General features: G+C 43.1%; 1 protein-coding gene across 1 annotated transcript in view; it reads left to right on the forward strand.

Moving 5' to 3' along the window:
• The window catches only part of LOC106564094 (uncharacterized), a 31,040-nt gene that overhangs the window by 633 nt on the left and 16,493 nt on the right, over window positions 1-13,914 (forward strand). The window contains exons 2-9 of the mRNA XM_045690633.2: window positions 97-660; window positions 1,042-1,105; window positions 4,656-4,897; window positions 6,959-7,352; window positions 12,579-12,900; window positions 13,228-13,317; window positions 13,449-13,544; window positions 13,716-13,845. Coding sequence (XP_045546589.2) covers window positions 97-660; window positions 1,042-1,105; window positions 4,656-4,897; window positions 6,959-7,352; window positions 12,579-12,900; window positions 13,228-13,317; window positions 13,449-13,544; window positions 13,716-13,845 — 1,902 coding nt within the window. The remainder of the gene's footprint in view (window positions 1-96; window positions 661-1,041; window positions 1,106-4,655; window positions 4,898-6,958; window positions 7,353-12,578; window positions 12,901-13,227; window positions 13,318-13,448; window positions 13,545-13,715; window positions 13,846-13,914) is intronic.

Here is a 13,914-nt window from a genome sequence, read left to right on the forward strand (position 1 = left end):
TCAGGGTCCAGCGGAGTAGACTGAACTAAGTGCTGAATTTGTTTAAATTGTTTACCTGTAAGGATGTAGCCTAGCCTGTGCTGTTTTCTGCTTCAGGAGTCTGCAGACCAAGCGGCCAGCCTGTCTCCTCTTCGCCTCAACGCTGGAGCTGACTGTAACCATGGTGACCAGAGCTCACTGTTGAGCCAGCAGAAGATGGTGTTGGAAAACCACGATTATCTCCATCACCGTGAAACACTGGCCTCAAAGGTTTCAGCGGAAGAGAGAGGAGTGTGGTGTGAGTCTGATGTCCCTGTAGTACAACAGAACAACCTCTACAACACAACATCATCCACGAAGAAGTCTTTCCCCTGCTCTGTGTGTGGACGACTCTTCACTACAAAACAGTCCCGGGACCGACACGTGAAGACCCACACGGGAGAGAAGCCGTTCCACTGCACCGTGTGTGGGAAGAGCTTCTCTCAGCAGTCCTCCTTTAGGATACACCAGAGGAGCCACACGGGGGAGAAGCCCTACCGCTGCCTTGAACCTGACTGTGGGAAGAGCTTCTACCAATCAGGAGCCTTGTTGAGACACGGAAGGGGTCACGCTGAGGGGTCGACTAGACTAAGAGCTGCTGGAGATGTGCTGCTTGTCCAACAGGATGATACTAGTAACAAGGTGGGGGAGAACTAGGGCTGTGTCTCAATTGGTAGAACTAGGGCTGTGTCTCAATTGGGAGAACTAGGGCTGTGTCTCAATTGGCCCCCTACTCCTTATATAGTGTACTACTTTTGACCAGGCACCAGGGGCCATCCCTATTCCCTAAATAGTGCACTACTTTTGACAGGAGCTGGCTATAATCAGTTACTCAGCCCTATGGGCCCTGGTCAAAGGTAGTGTTCTATTTAGGGAATAGGGATTGTGCCTGGTAAAAAGTAGTGCAGAATATAGGGAATAGGGTGCTATTTGAGACGCGGACCCTAGACAACTAGCTGTACAATAACTTCTCAACTGGTATGTTTTAACCGTTTTTAACTTTTCATTGTTGCTTCATTTTAGAATTCTAAACTTCAGGCTGTAGTGGATGTGCTGCCAGAGCAAGAGGATGTCCGTCTGGCTGAAGGTACTGATGGGTGGTTTATGAACACATGTTGCTACTATGCAAACAAACAAACGAACACACATCTTCAATTGCAAATCATGTTCAAGTGAGTTACTGGCCCTTTGAGGACCACAATATACACTGAGTGTACAAAACATTAAGAACACCAGCTCTTCCCATGACATTTATATATATTTATTTATTTAGAATCCCAGCCCCCGTCGCCGCAGCAGGCCTTTTGGTAGTCCGTCATTGTAAATAAGAATTTGTTTTTAACTGACTTGCCTAGTTACATAAAGGTTAAATAAAATAGACTGACCAGGTGAAAGCTATGATCCCTTATTGATGTCACTTCAATCAGTATAGATGAAGGGGAGGAGACAGGTTAAAGAAGGATTTTCAAGCCTTGAGACAATTGAGACATGGATTGTATATTTGTGCCATTCAGAGGGTGAATGGGTAAATATATTTAAGTGCCTTTTGAACAGGGTATGGTAGTAGGAGCCAGACGCACCGGTTTGTGTCAAGAACTGCGATGGTGGTGGGTTTTTGACACTCAACAGTTTCCTGTGTGTATCAAGAATGGTCCACCACCCAAAGGACATCCAGCCAACTTGACACAACTGTGGGAAGCATTGGAGTCAACATGGGCCAGCATCCCTTTGGAACACTTTCGACACCTTGTGGAGTCCATGCCCCCCGACAAATTTAGTCTGTTCTGAGAGCAAAAGGGGAGGTGCAACTTAATATTAGGAAGGTGTTTCTAATGTTTTGTATAATCAGTGTAAATATCCCTCCAGACTTTGTTTTGTTTCATTGTGTTTTTATCCTGAATAATGTTTAATGTACACGACCGTTCAAAAGTTTGCGGTCACTTAGAAATATCCTTGGTTTAAAAAAAAATCATTTAAAATAGCATCAAATTGATCAGAAATACAGTGTAGACAATGTTAATGTTGTAAATGACTATTGTTGCTGGAAACGGCAGATTTTTTATGGAATATCTACATAGGCGTACAGAGGCCCGTTATCAGCAACCATCACTCCTGTATTCCAATGGCATGTTGTGTTAGCTAATCCAAGTTTATAATTTTAAAAGGCTAATTGCAAAAGGGTTTTCTAATGATCAATTGATCATTAGAAAACCCTTTTGCAATTATGTTAGCACAGCTGAAAACTGTTGTCTGATTAAAGAAGCAATAAAACTGCCGTTCTTTAGACGAGTTGAGTATCTGGAGCATCAGCATTTGTGGGTTCGATTACAGGCTCAAAATGGCCAGAAACAAAGCATTTTCTTCTGAAACTCATCAGTCTATTCTTGTTCTGAGAAATGAAGGCTTTTCCATGCGAGAAATTGCCAAGAAACTGAAGAGCTTGTACAACGCTGTGTACTACTCCCGTCACAGAACAGCGCAAACTGGCTCTAACCAGAATAGAAAGAGGAGTGGGAGGCCCCGGTGCACAACTGAGCAAGAGGACAAGTACATTAAAGTGTCTAGTTTGGAGAAACAGACGCCTCACAAGTCCTCAACTGGCAGCTTCAAATTCTCAAAAATGTTACATTAAATTCTCTGGCAACAGATCTGGTGGACATTCCTGCAGTCAGCATGCCAATTTCACACTCCTTCAAAACTTGCGACATCTGTGGCATTGTGTTTTGTGACAAAACTGCACATTTGAGTGGCCTTTTGTCCCCAGCACAAGGTACACCTGTGTAATGATCATGCTGTTTAATCAGCTTCTTGATATGCCACACCTGTCAGGTGGATGGATTATCTTGGCAAAGGAGAAATGCTCACTAACAGGGATGTAAACACATTTGTGCACAAAATGTTAGAGAAATAAGCTTTTTATGGGAAATTTCTGGGCTCTTTTATTTCAGCTCGTGAAACATGGGACCAAAACTTTACATGTTGCATTATATTTTTGTTTAGTGTATTTGAAGTCATTCCAAATACTTTATCTGGGATTAAGTGGGCTTGTTTGCGCAATGGAACCAATAAGAGTAGCCTCAAAAACCGCAAACCCCGCCCATCTGGTACTCCTGGCAAGCTAGAGCAAACGCTAACAGTATCTGAAAGATTTCAGATAGTATTTGAACCCAGGTCTGGTGGCCACTGGTCTAATCCAGAGACATATTTAGAGCGTTGGACCAACTTTGAAATTGTAATATTGTTCTAATTCTATACAAAGAATGATTTAAATGTTTCCCATGTTATGTTAATGGTGTGCTAACATGGCTCCATAGAATGTTGTAGTGTAATGTAAATGCATCATAATGCCGAAGCCTTAATCGCCCAGCTGTCTAAACACATGGTTCTGATCTAACCAATCCTATCTCATTCCCACAGGAGACAGTCCTGCTCCTCCTCCCAGCTCTGTAAACACATGGTTCTGATCTAACCAATCCTATCTCATTCCCACAGGAGACAGTCCTGCTCCTCCTCCCAGCTCTGTAAACACATGGTTCTGATCTAACCAATCCTATCTCATTCCCACAGGAGACAGTCCTGCTCCTCCTCCCAGCTCTGTAAACACATGGCTCTGATCTAACCAATAAATCAATCAAATGTATTTATAAAGCCCTTTTTACATCAGCCAATGTCACAAAGTGTTATATAGAAACCCAGCCTAAAACCCCAAACAGCAAGCAATGCAGATGTAGAAGCACGGTGGCTAGGAAAAACTCCCTAGAAAGGCCAGAAACCTAGAGAGGAACCTAGGAAGGAACCTAGAGAGGAAGCAAATAGCAGTCAGATTAACAAAGACCACGTAATACAAACATTTCTCACACACTTGCCAGAGTTTACATTGTACATTTGAAACCAGTTGAAGAATTCAATATGGGAATGTTTTTAAAGTAAGCTGTCGTCAAGTGAAGTATGAGATTCTGGGCCTTGTCAGGCCCGCTGCAGTTTTCCGGGTTTTTGTAACTGAGATTGTAGCAGCTTATAGTTTTGAGGAGAGACCCAGTAACTGGACTGTGATCTTGAGATCCCTGACACTGAGAAACACAAACAAAACAACATTGTTCTTCCTATGAGGGGTGGCCAGTCCTCTTCTGGCTGTGCCGGGTGGAGATTATAACAGTACATGGCCAAGATGTTCATAGATGACCAGCAGGGTCAAATAATAATAATCACAGTGGTTGTAGAGGGTGCAACAGGTCAGCACCTCAGGAGTAAATGTCAGTTGGCTTTTCATAGCTGAGCATTCAGAGTTAAAGATAGCAGGTGCGGTAGAGAGAGAGAGTTGAAAACAGCAGGTTCGGGACAAGGTACCACGTCCGGTGAACAGGTCAGGGTTCCATAGCCGCAGGCAGAACAGTTGAAACTGGAGCAGCAGCATGACAAGGTGAACTGGGGACAGCAAGGAGTCATCAGGCCAAGTAGTCCTGAGGCATGGTCCCAGGGCTCAGGTCCTCCGGGAGGGGAAAGAGAGAGAGAGAATTAGAGGGAGCATACTTAAATTCACACAGGACACCGGATAAAAATGGATAAATACTCCAGAGATAAGACTGACCCTAGCCCCCGACACAAACTATTTCAGCATAAACCTCTCATTCCCACAGGAGACAGTCCTGCTCCTCCTCCCAGCTCCGTCCCCTCTACACCGGGAAGACTACCTGTCCGACACCGGCAGAACCACAACAACACGTCCCACACCAACACCTGTCAGAAGTGCGGAGAGCAGTTCCCTACCTTCTACAAGCTGCGTGTCCACCTGACCACCCACAGGGGAGAGAAGCCCTTCTCCTGTCCAGACTGTGGTCAATGCTTCTCAGCCCGGGGGTACATGGAGTCACACCAGAGGGTAGGTTGAGTTGATTTGAGTGCATCCCAAATGGGACCCTATTACCATTGGGCTCTGGTCAAAAGCTGTGCACATACATACATACACACACACACAATGAGGGGAAAAAGTATTTGATCCCCTGCTGATTTTGTACGTTTGCCCACTGACAAAGAAATGATCAGTCTATAATTTTAATGGTAGGTTTATTTGAACAGTGAGAGACAGAATAACAACAAAAAAATCCAGAAAAACGCATGTCAAAAATGTTATAAATTGATTTGCATTTTAATGAGGGAAATAAGTATTTGACCCCTCTGCAAAACATGACTTAGTACTTGGTGGCAAAACCCTTGTTGGCAATCACAGAGGTCAGACGTTTCTTGTAGTTGGCTACCAGGTTTGCACACATCTCAGGAGGGATTTTGTCCCACTCCTCTTTGCAGATCTTCTCCAAGTCATTAAGGTTTCGAGGCTGACGTTTGGCAACTCGAACCTTCAGCTCCCTCCACAGATTTTCTATGGGGTTAAGGTCTGGAGACTGGCTAGGCCACTCCAGGACCTTAATGTGCTTCTTCTTGAGCCACTCCTTTGTTGCCTTGGCCGTGTGTTTTGGGTCATTGTCATGCTGGAATACCCATCCGCGACCCATTTTCAATGCTCTGGCTGAGGGAAGGAGGTTCTCACCCAAGATTTGACGGTACATGGCCCCGTCCATCGTCCCTTTGATGCGGTGAAGTTGTCCCGTCCCCTTAGCATAAAAACACCCCCAAAGCATAATGTTTCCACCTCCATGTTTGACGGTGGGGATGGTGTTCTTGGGGTCATAGGCAGCATTCCTCCTCCTCCAAACACGGCGAGTTGAGTTGATGCCAAAGAGCTCCATTTTGGTCTCATCTGACCATAACACTTTCACCCAGTTGTCCTCTGAATCATTCAGATGTTCATTGGCAAACTTCAGACGGGCATGTATATCTGCTTTCTTGAGCAGGGGGACCTTGTGGGCGCTGCCTGATTTCAGTCCTTCACGGCGTAGTGTGTTACCAATTGTTTTCTTGGTGACTATGGTCCCAGCTGCCTTGAGATCATTGACAAAATCCTCCCGTGTAGTTCTGGGTTGATTCCTCACCGTTCTCATGATCATTGCAACTCCACGAGGTGAGATCTTGCATGGAGCCCCAGGCCGAGGGATATTGACAGTTCTTTTGTGTTTCTTCCATTTACGAATAATCTCACCAACTGTTGTCACCTTCTCACCAAGCTGCTTGGCGATGGTCTTGTAGCCCATTCCAGCCTTGTGTAGGTCTACAATCTTGTCCCTGACATCCTTGGAGAGCTCTTTGGTCTTGGTCATGGTGGAGAGTTTGGAATCTGATTGATTGCTTCTGTGGACAGGTGTCTTTTATACAGGTAACAAGCTGAGATTAGGAGCACTCCCTTTAAGAGTGTGCTCCTAATCTCAGCTCGTTACCTGTATAAAAGACACCTGGGAGCCAGAAATCTTTCTGATTGAGAGGGGGTCAAATACTTATTTCCCTCATTAAAATGCAAATCAATTTATAACATTTTTGACATGCGTTTTTCTGGATTTTTTTGTTGTTATTCTGTCTCTCACTGTTCAAATAAACCTACCATTAAAATTATAGACTGATCATTTCTTTGTCACTGGGCAAACGTACAAAATCAGCAGGGGATCAAATACTTTTTTCCCTCACTGTGTGTGTGTGTGTATATATATATATATACATATAGAATACAGGAACATTTGGGATGCGCGCGTGCAATGATGTCAGAGGGAAAAGTAAAGTGTTTATCGTTTTCAGTAACTTCTTTATTATTGTAATATTCCAAACAGCAGTTTCACCAAATACGGATTCCAGGTTTGACTAAAGGATCACTTTAGTCAAACAATATATTTTTGGTATTTTCATTCATTAGCCAATGGTACTACAACCCCCCCAAAAATTGTGCATGTCAAGTTTTGAAGATAGAGCACTTTTTGTCCAAAGCAAAAACTCTGATAGTTTATCAAAAAAACATTCCTTTTAAATACACTTATTTTCAATGTGGTCCTGGGTGTAGGTACACATCAAGGAGAGACCACACCCATGCCCCGACTGTGGTAAGAGGTTCCTCTCCCTGGGAGACCTGAAGAAACACCAGCAGAGCTTCTCCGAGGAGAGACCGTACAGCTGCTCCGAGTGCAGGAAGAGTTTCACCCAGCCGGGGTTCCTAAGGGCACACCAGAGGACACACACCGGGGTAAAAGGTTACCGCTGCTCCTACTGTCACAAGGACTTCTTCACTGCCTCCAGTCTGAGGAGACACAGGAAGCAGGCGCATGCGGAAGAGACCGTCACACTGCCCCCTAGTGGTGGACTCCAGCTGTCACATGCTGGAGAGAGCCTGGGTCAAGCTGAAGCTGGTGTACCAGGACTGAAGGTCATAGTAAAGGAGGAGGAGGATCCTGCTTTTGGTGAGTACATGTTCTGTCACATGTCATAGGCACGCCTTATTGTGTCAGACCGGTTTAGTTACACACCAATTACTAATAAAACGAAGTAAGGAGGGCTTCTCCTATTAAATATAAATCATTAAAGCTAGAGTCCTTAATTAAAACAATAACAAAGCGGGCACCCCGCCTCTGTTTCGGTAAAAAGCTGAGGTACGGGCCTGGAGAAATGTAACTACTCTCAAATGCATAGACCGAGCTATGAATGCAAGGATAGTTTTAAGTCTACACAGTGTTTGATAAAAACATTGGAGCAAAACAATTTTATATTTTGGGTTCTGATGGGGTATGACAGTTTTACATTTACATTTTAGTCATTTAGCAGACGCTCTTATCCAGAGCGACTTACAGTAGTGAATACATACATGAAATGAAAATGAAATGTCTTTTTTTTTTTTTTTGTACTGGCCCCCCGTGGGAATCGAACCCACAACCCTGGCGTTGCACACACCATGCTGGCGTTGCGAACACCATGCTCTACCAACTGAGCCACAGGGAGTTACCAACTGAGCCACAGGGAGTTACAGTTGAACTAAACTCATTAAATATTTATAAGTTATATTCTACAAGAATCAATGAGTATATATCATTAAAGGAACGTTCCACAGCTTGCCTCCACAACTCCACAGCGAGTTGTTACAGGCAAACCTCTCCGGCCACGTTGCAAAAATAAATGCACACGTACAGTACATGTCATTCAATCATTTCACCCATACCACTCGCGCAGCGTCTGTGTTGCCAAGCGCTAAAATAGAACTTGGTTCTATTTAAGTTGCTCCACCCACTGCAAGACCCTCCTTATTGGATATCAGGAAGATACAAACCCAAGTCCCCTCCTTATTGGATACCAGGAAGATACAAACCCAAGTCCCCTCCTTATTGGATACCAGAAAGATACAAACCCAAGTCCCCTCTTTATTGGATACCAGGAAGATACAAACCCAAGTCCCCTCCTTATTGGATTCCAGGAAGATAAAAACCCAAGTCCCCTCTTTATTGGATACCAGGAAGATACAAATAAGGAGGGGACTTGGGTTTGTATTTATTTTTTGGAACCAGGAGAATAATGGCGTCGGAGGGTAGGGCTGCCGTCTTATCGGCTCTCAACCAATCATGCTATTTTGTTTGTTTTTTCGCGTTGTTCGTAACTTGTTTTGTACATAATGTTGCTGCCACCATCTCTTATGACCGAAAAGAGCTTCTGGACATCAGAGCTGGGATTATTCATCTCAAATTGGACGAGGAGTTCTTCTTCAATGAGTCGGACGCGAGGGGTATACTGCAGACACCCAACCAGGCCCAGGTCCCTGTGATTTGCTGGAGAAGGAAACAGAGATTTTGAGGCAAAAGATCAGGGTGCCTTGTGAGGATCAGGCGACGAGTGGCTAATTTGCCCTTGCCTTCCATTCTGCTAGCTAACGTTCAATTGCTGGAAAATAAATGGGACGAACTGAAAGCACGTATATCCTACCAACGGGACATTAAAAACTGTATTATCTTATGTTTCACCGAGTCGTGGCTGAACGAGGGACGTTAAGAACATACAGCTGGCGGGTTATACACTATCGGCAAGACAACAGTAACCTCTAGTAAAACATGGGGCGGGGGCCTATGCATTTATGTAAACAACAGCTGGTGCAGTGAGTGAATATAAACCCTTGGTCTTACCCCATTCTACTTTAGTATTACATTAACCTCTTATGCAAGGGGGCAGTATTTTCACGTCCGGATGAAAAGCGTGCCCAAAGTAAACTGCCTGTTACTCAGGCCCAGAGGCCAGAATATGCATATAATTAGTAGATTTGGACAGAAAACACTCTAAAGTTTCCAAAACTGTTAAAATAATGTCTGTGAGTATAACAGAACTCATATGACGGGCGAAAATCTGAGAAAAATCCAACCAGGAAGTGGGAAATTTGAGGTTTGTAGTTTTTCAAGTGATTGCCTATCCAATATCCAGTGTAAATGGGGTCAGATTGCACTTCCTAAAGCTTCCAGTAGATGTCAACAGTCTTTAGAAAGTTGTTTCAGGCTTCTCTTGTGAAAGGGGAGCGAATAAGAGCTGTTTCAACAATTGGTCAGGCTGAACGCTTTTAGTTTAGTCTTGCGCGTGGCCGTGAGCGCGACGGTCGTTCCCTTTCCTTTCTAATGACAACGGAATTGTCCGGTTGGAATGTTATTGAAGATTTATGATAAAAACATCCTAAAGATTGATTATATACATCGTTTGACATGTTTCTACAAACTGTAATGGAACTTTTTTGACTTTTCGTCTGGATTTAGTGCCCGCGCTTTGTGCATTTGGATTAGTGAACTAAACGCGTGAACAAAAAGGAGGTATTTGGACATAAAGATTAACTTTATCGAACAAAACAAACATTTATTGTGGAACTGGGATTCCTGGGAGTGCATTCCGATGAAGATCATCAAAGGTAAGTGAATATTTATTATAACGCTATTTCTGACTTTTGTTGACTCCACAACTTGGCGGGTATCTGTATGGCTTGTTTTGGTGGCTGAGCGCTGTACTCAGATTATCGCATGGTGTGCTTTCGCCGTAAAGCTTTTTTGAAATCTGACACAGCGGTTGCATTAAGGACAGGTTTTCTCTAATCCTATGTATAACACTTGTATCTTTCATCAAAGTTTATGATGAGTATTTCTGTAAATTGATGTGTCTCTGCAAATTCACCGGATGTTTTGGAGGCAAAAGATTACTGAACATAACACGCCAATGTAAACTGAGATTTTTGTATATAAATATGAATTTTATCGAACAAAACATACATGTATTGTGTAACATGAAGTCCTATGAGTGTCATCAGATGAAGATCATCAAAGGTTAGTGATTCATTTTATCTCTATTTCTGCTTTTTGTGACTCCTCTCTTTGGCTGGAAAATGGCTGTTTTTTTGTGACTAGGCGCTGACCTAACATAATTGCATGGTATGCTTTCGCCGTAAAGCCTTTTTGAAATCGGACACTGTGGTTGGATTAACAAGAAGTTTATCTTTAAAATGGTGTATAATACTTGCATGTTTGAGGAATTTTAATTATGAGATTTCTGTTGTTTGAATATGGCGCCCTGCAATTTCACTGGCTGTTGTCAAATCGATCCCGTTAACGGGATTTGAGCCAAAATAAGTTTTAATATGTTTTGAAACAACTCAGATACCATTTGGAAAAAATGATTGCACATTATTACAGTTCATCCAGAGGATCATCAACCTGGATGAAGCCTCTATAGTGACCATTAGGAGATATATATTCCTCATCAACCTGGATAAAGCCTCTGTACTGACCATTAGGAGATATATATTCCTCATCAACCTGGATGAAGCCTCTGTACTGACCATCAGGAGATATATATTCCTCATCAACCTGGATGAAGCCTCTGTACTGACCATCAGGAGATAGATATTCCTCATCAACCTGGATAAAGCCTCTTTAGTGACCATTAGGAGATATATATTCCTCATCAACCTGGATAAAGCCTCTATAGTGACCATCAGGAGATAGATATTCCTCATCAACCTGGATGAAGCCTCTGTACTGACCATTAGGAGATATATATTCCTCATCAACCTGGATGAAGCCTCTATGGTGACCATCAGGAGATATATATTCCTCATCAACCTGGATAAAGCCTCTATGGTGACCATCAGGAGATAGATATTCCTCATCAACCTGGATAAAGCCTCTATGGTGACCATCAGGAGATAGATATTCCTCATCAACCTGGATAAAGCCTCTATGGTGACCATCAGGAGATATATATTCCTCATCAACCTGGATAAAGCCTCTATAGTGTACTGACCATCAGGAGATAGATATTCCTCATCAACCTGGATAAAGCCTCTATAGTGTACTGACCATCAGGAGAATGCGCCCAACCACCATGGCAGGTGAAACCACTCTTGTTTTTCCCCAAGTCTTTCTCCTTGAAGTATCCACTCCAGGAAGAACCAGTAGGCTGTGGTAGGCAGGCGGTATTTTCTGAAAGGGGGAAAAAATAAATAAAAGACGAATCAGATTTGTTGTTAGGATGGTGTGTTCTCTAACATTAGTAAACCCAGCAGATAGATGGATCCGATACCAAGGTAACGTGATCTAAGTCTACAATGACGACGAAAATATAAACAAGATGTCGGGAGATTACCATAGCACGCTTGTAGCCTATTGAATGCTATACGAGACTAGTAAATACAGCTATTTTTCGATATTATTGTGGGAGCACACCCAGCAGCCAAATATGGCAATTTTCAAGTCAGTGTTAGCCTAGCAGGTAACGTAGAGAAAAGCATTCTATGTCAATGCTACCAATTGTCTCTACGTTACCAGCTAGGCTATGTCAATGCTACCACTTCTCTACATTACCAGCTAGGCTATGTCAATGCTACCACTTTTCTCTTCGTTACCAGCTAGGCTATGTCAATGCTACCACTTCTACCACTTCTCTACGTTACCAGCTAGGCTATGTCAATGCTACCAATTTTCTCTACGTAACCAGCTAGGCTATGTCAATGCTACCAATTTTCTCTACGTTACCAGCTAGGCTATGTCAATGCTACCACTTTTCTCTATGTTACCAGCTAGGCTATTTCAATGCGCTAGCTCTAGATGTAAAGAAACTAGGCAGATCTCTAAGTTAAGTAACGATAGCAGAACCTAACGATTCAACAGCGCTAACGTTATATGTCAGTTTTTCAATATAAAAAGATTAGCTAGCGCAAAACACTTACTCTGCTGTTATCTGTCTTCTTGGCCCCGCTGGTTTAGGATGTCTTCTCCAGTTGATCTTCAGGATTACAGTCTCAAGGCTGTTTAACTAGGAACGTACACATTTTCCCCGCATTCGAGGGGGCGAGGCAAGTAGAGATCAGGAAATCAACCTCGCTCCTCCCTGATTAGCCCCAAATATGCCACTGATGGTAAAATCCGGATACAAAAAATAATACCTAGCTTTTGATCTACAGTCCTACAGGTTCATAACGTGATCTGGACAACAATGTTGAGGTCAAAAATGGCCATAGAGTTCCTTTTTTAATTAAGTCCAAAAATGGATGTAGCAACTGCAGATTGTAGCTTTTTTTTTAATTACTCATTACCCTTTGACCTTCAGTTCTCATGTTAAGTTTGTTAGTTATGGTTTAGTATATTTAACCCAAACTATTGTCCTCATCCACACAGGAGACAGTTCTAACAACCACCACTCTGAGACTACTGAGGAGAGTCTCCCTGCAGCCGTAGAGCATAAACAACAACAACATAAACAGCAACACAGCTGTCACAGAAGAGCCCACCCCTGCCCTGTGTGTGGAAAGGAGTTTCCCATTGCATACAAGCTTCAAGTCCATATGAGAATCCACACTGGAGAGAAGCCTTACTCCTGCTCTGTGTGTGGGAAGAGCTTCGCCCAGAAGGGGAGCCTGACGCTCCACCAGATCGTCCACACCGGAGAGAAACCTTACTCCTGCCCCGACTGTGGGAACACCTTCTCCCAGATGATCAGGTGTGTTGTTGTTATCAGTGTAGATCAGTGTCGTATTTATTAGTGCAGACCTAGATTCTAGTGCACGCCATAGCAAAAAATGTTTTGCAAAGGGAAACGAAAACAAGTGCTTCTTATTGAACAGGTCATCCCTTCTCTGTTACGGCCTTGTGCAACCTTTTGGTTCCTAGTGAATATGACCCTGGTCCGTCCTTTTTAAGTATATATATGTATTTAGTTTGGCATATGTCATTTGCATGCTCATGGAGTTCATTGGTTTGTTTTGACTGGCTGCTATGTGGGTGTAATAGAACTTGAACTACATATAACTAACTTATAACTGATCAGCCTGAAGAGACACCAACTGTTGCACACGGGAGAGAGACCGTACCGCTGCTCCGAGTGTGGGAGAAGCTACACCCAGCAGAGAAACCTGAGGTCTAAACTATGCTTTTTATTTATCAATTATAAGGTTTACAGGGTCATTTCAAGTAGTCAAGTGGTTTTTGTAGTTTTTTTAATCTATTTTTATCTTGTCGTTTTTTTTATCTATTTTTATCTTATCTTAGGGCCCACCAGCTGAAGCACACCGCAGAGAGACTTCACTGCTGCTCTGTGTGTGGGAAGAGCTTCTTCACACCCTCAGGACTCAGGGATCACCAGAGGTTAGTATGGACTTGAATCGATGATTTCACTATTATTTTTGTCATCTCTTTTATTTGATGTTCCTTTATTAATCACTTTTATTGCCTTCTGTTGTTTTTTTGATCTCCTATATTTCATTGTTAAGTGTTGTGATTTTAAATACACTTTAAATAAAGTTTGATTTGATTTAGGTCTCACACAGGAGAGAAACCATTCCCCTGCTCTGTGTGTGGGAAGAGCTTCTCACGGCCTGGTCTCCTGAGAGAACACCAGCAGACTCACACAGGAGATGGTGGACAGGTGGAGCGAGACCGCAGCAAGGTGGGACACAATTATAGCCACGTCCCAAATCGCAATAGCCTGGGCCTTGGGAATAGGGTTCCATTTAAA

Source organism: Salmo salar, chromosome 12 (assembly GCF_965601325.2).
Source record: "Salmo salar chromosome 12, fSalSal1, whole genome shotgun sequence".
NCBI classification, from domain to species: domain Eukaryota; kingdom Metazoa; phylum Chordata; class Actinopteri; order Salmoniformes; family Salmonidae; genus Salmo; species Salmo salar.